Here is a 6,964-nt window from a genome sequence, read left to right as displayed (position 1 = left end):
TCCCTACAACTGAGCAAACCGCGGATATCTTCACAAAAGGATTGTCACGACAAAGCTTCAACGAACTCCACAGCAAGTTGAACATGATCAACATCTACAGTTCAACTTGAGGGGGAGTGTAGAAAGTCATATAATATGGAAATTGTAATTTATTTAGATTGTTATTTTTGGTTAATTGGTAGGTTGATTTATTTCCTTACTTAGGTGATTATAGTTTCCTTTTCCAATTTGTATTGTATAGTATAAATAGGAGGTATAGGGTTGTGTTTTGTAGAATGGTGGAATAAAATTTCAATATTCCAATTCCGTTTTCAGTTGTATATGAAGATAATAGATTGTAAGAGCCCGTCATGTGATCTGAAGCTCCTGAGCAATTATCCAAAGGATTTTAAGTTTGGAGGTAGCATTTAAGGCCCTTAGAAAATTACCTCTATAAGCTAGTGAGCTCGAAGGACCAACTTGGGAAGTTTGATTGAATGTTTGAAGACTCGAGAAAATTTTGTAGAGTTGCTCTACCTGTTTTGGATTGAAAGTACCGCTTGAGGTGGAATTTGTAGTTTGACGGTCAATCGAAGCTTGGTCTTGATTTCTATTATTCTGTCTTGATTTCCAATTGGTTGACTTTCCATGCAAATCTCAGCAAGTATCTTTCTTGTGCCTGGTTGATGGTTATGTTCTCATCAAGGTCGCCCCTTTTGTTGTCTTGTGTCTGGTCTATTTTCCATGCAAATCTCAGCAAGTATCTTTTGTTATCTTGTGCTTGGTCTATTTATTGCATTTTTCAAATATGAGCCTATACCACTAGGACTAGTATTAAAATTGCTAGGCCCATTATTGAATAAGGCTGCTAGTCCAATTTCTAAATTAAGCGCCAAATTTCCCGACCCATTTCATATTTCTTCTCACCCGGTTCCGGCCAAATGTTAAGAGACGTAGGCCTTTTCATTTCAACCCAGACGTTCCTTATTTTCCAAAGGCAATTTTTTCACTGTTCAGCATCACACAAGCCTCTGATTTTCTTCTCGGCGAATCTCTAAAAATACTTCCCTCATCGATGGTAACCGTCACCACCCCTAGGATCCTCCCTCTTACATCATCTAATTCATGATAGAGTCTGGCCAGAAATTCAGACACCCTTTCACTCTTTGATTTCTTCCAATAAAGTGCGCATAGGGAGTTTTCTGATTTCTAACATTGTAAACGGGTAACATCAATCAAGGCAGGTTTCTGCATGTCATGTACCTCAATTTACCTTTTCCCGATCACAAGTTTGATCGATTGAGCCCATTCCTTGAATTTTTTTTTGTTTAACTTCTTTACGGTAAGTTGGAAGGATGAATTGTCAGTTCCCCCCTCCCAAACCCATTCTGGGAATGGCTTCAGTTTCACCGTCTCGAGATTCAGAAGTCATTTAGTCCTTATTGATGTCGACGATGTCAGTCATTAGACTTTTACATGGCCTGCTCTGATACCATGTGAATTCTAGGGAAATTCTCCTTTCTTCAATGAATAATTACACCCTTATTACATCCTTTATTAGTGTACAAAAGAGGTTAAAAAGAAAAAACAATATTCCTAAATCAATGCAATAATCTCCCAAAAAATCTTTCCTAATTACAATTATTATAACTTTCCTAAATTGATAATGCTAATTTGGGAAGGCGGCATATTGCCACATAACCAGGATTTCAACACTTCAGCACTCACAAATAACCTTTTTTTGGGTAATTTATGCTTGTGTTCAGTTAAAATGGGCAAGAAAGGAAAAATTCCAGGAAAGGATATTTTCAACCGAAGAAAATATTGTCTGAGCTTGGACTCTACAGAATATTGGAGTTTTTATTAGGACTCAATTTACATATTTACTGAATTCGTAACTAAGTCCATACATTTAGGGATCAAACCCATGCAAAAGGTAACACAGGTAAGGGGTAAAAAAGAATAACTTCAGAAAATCTCAACTCTTTTTCTTTTTTCTTTTTGAAGAAAATTAAGCTTTACTATTTGGAGTTTCCATTCCAATTCTTTTTAAAACCTCATTCAATAGATTGAACTACTATCCAGACAAAACAGAGCAGACAGCATCTTACCAATTGAGTTTTCGTTTTTCGCTTTCTGTCCAGCAGCCAATATCACTTCAGTCGGAAGGGGACAAAAGGATGACCAGTATTCGTATTTTGCACCAGCTATCTCTGCATGAACACCTGCAATGTATTGCAAATTGAAATTCTTAAAAACTCCATGTGAAAGTCAAGGTGTCCCATCCTTTATTGTTTGCTACAACAGCCACCCCAGGCCACAGCCTAAGGAAATGAAAAGAGAGAAAAACAGAAGTACATTGGAGGAAAAACGATAAAGAGCAAATTACAAGGAAGCTTGGTACTCTAATAGCAAATTTTATAGCGTCAAAGAGCTAGATTCCACAATTTTTTTAGTCAAGATACCAAAAGATGGTTCTGTATGATATTTAAGAAGCATTAGACCCTCTCAAGAAGGCTTTATCTCCAAGTTAGGGATATTCCAGACAACAAACTCTCTTCCCATGTCATTTAATAAAACACAACAGTCAATACTTGTTCTAATAATTTCAGCCACTTGAATGACACATTACTCTATGATCAAGTGATGAAGTTAAACTATAGTTTTTTACACTTCGAGATAAGAGACATTGCATAAATTTGTAAAATGCTATTGAATATGAGAGTAATAGTAATAGAACCTTCAACTTAGATGAGGAAAGATAAGACAGCTTATCTTTATAAGACACAATAATTCTACAGAATATATGAAGTTCATGAATCATCGAGGAAGAAAGGACTATTTACTGTTGTATATTTGAAAGATAAAAAATGATAACATAAAACCCTTCAAGTAAAAGGGCAGTTGCTGCTCCTGTTCCACGTGGCTGAAATAGTTAGGGGGATGACTTTGGTAGTAGAGATTGGATGTTTATACTGACCAGCCATTACTAGAGTTTTCCCTTCCCCATCTTCCTCATTCTATAAAATAGCTTAGCACGTGCTTGATAGTGATATTCTCTTAAGTATATTTAGAAGCCCTTGGAACTTTATTTTATAAGCAAATCAATTAGTGAATTTAAAAGACTTAAAACCAGCAACAAATTTCAAATTTTGTTTATCTATTCAGCTCTTCCCTCTTGATAACTTCTGCAGAATCTACATTTCCCTGTCCTCATTTTGACCAATATTCATCTCTCTCTCATGTTAATATCATCTTGTGCTCCATCATTATAATTTTCATTCACTTAACTCATTACGCACATTAAGGAGAACACAAAAATGACTAAATGGACATCAATGCTAATAATATGTGCTCTAAATTTAGCTGGTTAAGTAAAATTACCATAGTGAACACACAAATTCCAGTATCGAGCAAGCCAACACCTCTTGAGAACAACCTCTTCCTACAGTTATAAACTGTGAATCACATAAGTATGTCATATAGAATGCAAGGTGTAGTAGCCATGTGATATTTTAATTGGTACATACCATCTCTTCTTTAGTCAAGATTACTCTTTTAGTGACTGTGCGTAGTGATTTAACTTCACACTCAACATCATGAAGCAGCTCCAAAGCTGATGTAGCTTCATCCCTGGCAGTCTGATTAAAGTTACAATAATTAAATTACAGTGCACCAATATTTTGTAATTTATTATGAATCTCAAAACTAACGGAAAGAATTTAACAATAAATAGTGACATGGAAGGTAAAGACCAAAGAAAAAATTACGACAACTACAAAAACACGTAAGGTAGGGTTTCTGAGTACCTCGGCTTCCATTCGAAGGGCTGCAAGCTCCTCGCCTGCTCCACCATAGGTTTCTGTTGCAACTTTAAGAGCAGCCTGCCATGTCAAAGGCATCCCAGTTACAGACTTAGACTGCATTCCTTTAGATTAGCAAAGTAGTGTATTGCCTAATAGAACAAAAACACACAAACTGACTTGTTAAACATAACATGCTCAGATTAAAGAATAAATAAGATGACCGAAGTTTACAAAACTGTCAAGCTTTCTAACTTCAGATTGCCTTATGACAATTTTAACCTTCCTCAAAGTAATGTTCAATCTATATGCATACAGGACCTGAATCACTGGAAAATAATAGCATTCCATCTCATACATACCTCCCTTTTCTGAAGGTCTGCTTCTTTCCTGCAGAGTTTATAATATAGAAATTAAAGATAAATGGGATTAAATTAGCTAGAGAATCTACTGTATCTAGAAAAAGCATTTCAAAGTTCATCCCTTGCCTGCTCAAAAGACGAGCTTCTAAAGATACACCGTCTCCTAGACTTGCGATCTTACAATAAGACCAAGCAACATTTGTTAAATCATAGTCAAAGAAATGTAGCCAATAAGAATGTGGCTAAATGGAAAGGAAAAAGTACAGTTACCACGTAGTTTTAAGAGACTAATTTCTTTTGTTATAAAAAATTAGAAACCTTAATGTCTCTCGTCAATTAAAATCTGGGAAGTGTACGCTCAGAAGAAAAACAGAAATACTGCAACTACCACATCAAGAATTTAGCATTCTCACTTGTTTCTCGAGTTGCCTAGTCCGTGCTTCTGCCTCCTCACACCTTTCTTCTGCAATTCGAAGCTGAAAAGTATGTGTGTATTGAGATGCTAACCAGTGTAGCAATTTGACTACCAAAACATATCTTTTTGATGAAACAAAAGTTGCAATACAGAATAAACACATAATTCATTCGTAAGTAAGCATCTAGATGGAATCACCTTTTCCAGTAAACTTTCATTTTCTTCTTGAAGCATATCAAGCTGTAATTTTGGGGACCTCGTGTCAGTAATATAATTATAAAATGAGGTGAAAAGATTTCTTGCTAGTGTTGCTGAAATGGAAAACATATATGATATACAACAATCTCTCTGACTATAACTTATGAAGCAAAATTTTACGTGTGTGCATAATTATGTACAAATTTTTGCAAAATAGTTTTATAAAAAATGTATTGATATAAAGTATAAAAGAATAGGCAAGTAAGTACTCCAAAAATTAGTTTTATATTAGAAAAGAAGAACTGCAAATGAAGTTGAGTAGGAGAAAATTAGTTTGATGCACAATCCTACCTCATCTTGTAGAGCAGAAGAAGATAGCTGCTGGTCACCAGTTTCTCTATATTTAAAAGTCCCAAAATCTAAAGATAACCTGCAAAGTGACAGATTTAGTATAAGTTTTTCATGTTTTCAATTGTCAATCAACCGAGAGAAAAACAAAGGTATTTTACCATGTGCTCTTGCCGAAGGTCAAATAGAAAAGGATTTTGACATTATAAGATGGACGCATAGAAAGACAATCCATATCAAACTTTTTCAAGGTTTAGGCATAAGAGAATCATAAAGTAGATTGCAAATTGAGAAGTAAAACTGATCCCTGAGACAGTACTACAGAGTCTAATGCTTCAATGTACCTTTTGTCTCTAATTTTATCAGGTTGAGTCTCTGTTGGAATTCCAGATACTGCTGGCTTGACTGAAAGAGGTACACTTGGAGGTACCATGAAAATAGTCTTGCCCCCTGAATTTGGACGGATGCTGGCCACAGAACGAGCAGATGGAGGTTGTTCCGCAAGGTTGACACTAGAAGATGATCTTCCGATATAAGAGCGAGCAGATGGTGGCTGTGCTTCTTCAACTGAGTCTGTGGGTTCAGATGAATGACCAGCCACAGAAGAGTAGGCAGATGAAAGTTGTTCTGCAGACTTGTTTTGAGATGATTGAAGAAGTGAGAGTGAACGAGCTGATGACGGTTGCTGTTCCACAGAGTTGATAGTTGCAAATGTTCTTGCACCTGATATTGAACGAGCAGATGATGGCTGTTCAACTGAGGTACAAACTGATAAAGGCTGCTGTTCCATAGAGTTGATAGTTGCAGATGTTCTTGCACCTGATGTTGAATGAGCAGATGTTGGTTGTTCAACTAAGGTACGAACTGATGAAGGCTGCTGTTCCAGAGAGTTGACAGTTGCGTATGTTCTTGCACCTGGTGTTGAACGAGAAGATGGTGTTTTTTCTACAGAGGTACGGACTGACTAAAAAATGACAGAATAGCTTCAACATCAGTACTGAAAGGGAACAATAACACTTAAGTGACGGAAACTAATCCTATAAAATACAGAGAGAACTTAACATGTAAACAATCATGGTAAATTTTACTTATTCCCAGGAATTCAACACTATTCAAATATCAATGCCGTCAAATATGATTTTTTTTTCTACTTCATTGATGAAGTCTGGATGATTATTACTACAACCATGCTCTAACATATCGCCTAAACAACCAATTATTATACTCAATGTGGAAAATATTTAGAGTGATCTAGGTTACATTTGCATAAATGGCATTGGATATGAATGTAGAAATAATATCTTTAAATGTCGATATTCACTTGACATCAGGATTTCTCCTAAAAATGCAACAGCAGGTGAAATGCAGATAAAGTGTAGAACGGATGTGATATCAGGCTGTGTATGAAGACATGCATGTCAAGCTTCTTACCATTGGCATTCAACACTATTCAAATATCAATGCCGTCAAATATGATTTTTTTTTCTACTTCATTGATGAAGTCTGGATGATTATTACTACACCCATGCTCTAACATATCGCCTAAACAACCAGTTATTATACTCAATGTGGAAAATATTTAGAGTGATCTAGGTTACATTTGCATAAATGGCATTGGATATGAATGTAGAAATAATATCTTTAAATGTCAATATTCACTTGACATCAGGATTTCTCCTAAAAATGCAACAGCAGGTGAAATGCAGATAAAGTGTAGAACGGATGTGATATCAGGCTGTGTATGAAGACATGCATGTCAAGCTTCTTACCATTGGAGAACGGTGTCTAGTTGGCCGTCCACCTGCAAGTCCTATTCCAGCTGACGGAATTGGAGGGCTATAGTCATACATAAGGTCATC

General features: G+C 36.0%; 1 protein-coding gene across 1 annotated transcript; it reads right to left on the bottom strand.

Annotated features, from left to right (window-relative positions):
• Window positions 1-592: 592 nt before the first annotated feature.
• LOC111395030 (coiled-coil domain-containing protein SCD2-like) lies at window positions 593-6,242 on the bottom strand. The gene is made up of 11 exons (XM_023021054.1): window positions 5,450-6,242; window positions 5,109-5,187; window positions 4,758-4,799; window positions 4,558-4,620; window positions 4,271-4,320; window positions 4,145-4,172; window positions 3,789-3,863; window positions 3,510-3,620; window positions 3,364-3,424; window positions 2,058-2,204; window positions 593-765 (listed from the first exon to the last, which is right to left on the bottom strand). The coding sequence occupies exons 1-11, from the start codon at window positions 5,893-5,895 to the stop codon at window positions 593-595; spliced, it is 1,275 nt and encodes a 424-aa protein (XP_022876822.1). The 5' UTR covers window positions 5,896-6,242.
• Between the last annotated feature and the right edge of the window lie 722 nt (window positions 6,243-6,964).

Source organism: Olea europaea, chromosome 6 (genome assembly GCF_002742605.1).
Source record: "Olea europaea var. sylvestris chromosome 6, O_europaea_v1, whole genome shotgun sequence".
NCBI classification, from domain to species: domain Eukaryota; kingdom Viridiplantae; phylum Streptophyta; class Magnoliopsida; order Lamiales; family Oleaceae; genus Olea; species Olea europaea.
The sequence above is the reverse complement of the archived record's forward strand: the minus strand, read 5'-3'. Positions and strand labels throughout refer to the sequence as shown.

Excerpts from the sequence above, each read along its gene's own strand:
- LOC111395030 (XM_023021054.1), bottom strand. The coding sequence starts at position 5,895 with ATGGAACAGCAGCCTTTATCAGTTTGTACCTCAGTTGAACAGCCATCA. Across the intron at positions 4,321-4,557 it reads CTAGGCAACTCGAGAAACAA|ATCGCAAGTCTAGGAGACGG; the intron begins GTGAGAATGCTA and ends TCTTATTGTAAG. Across the intron at positions 3,621-3,788 it reads CCCTTCGAATGGAAGCCGAG|ACTGCCAGGGATGAAGCTAC; the intron begins GTACTCAGAAAC and ends AACTTTAATCAG.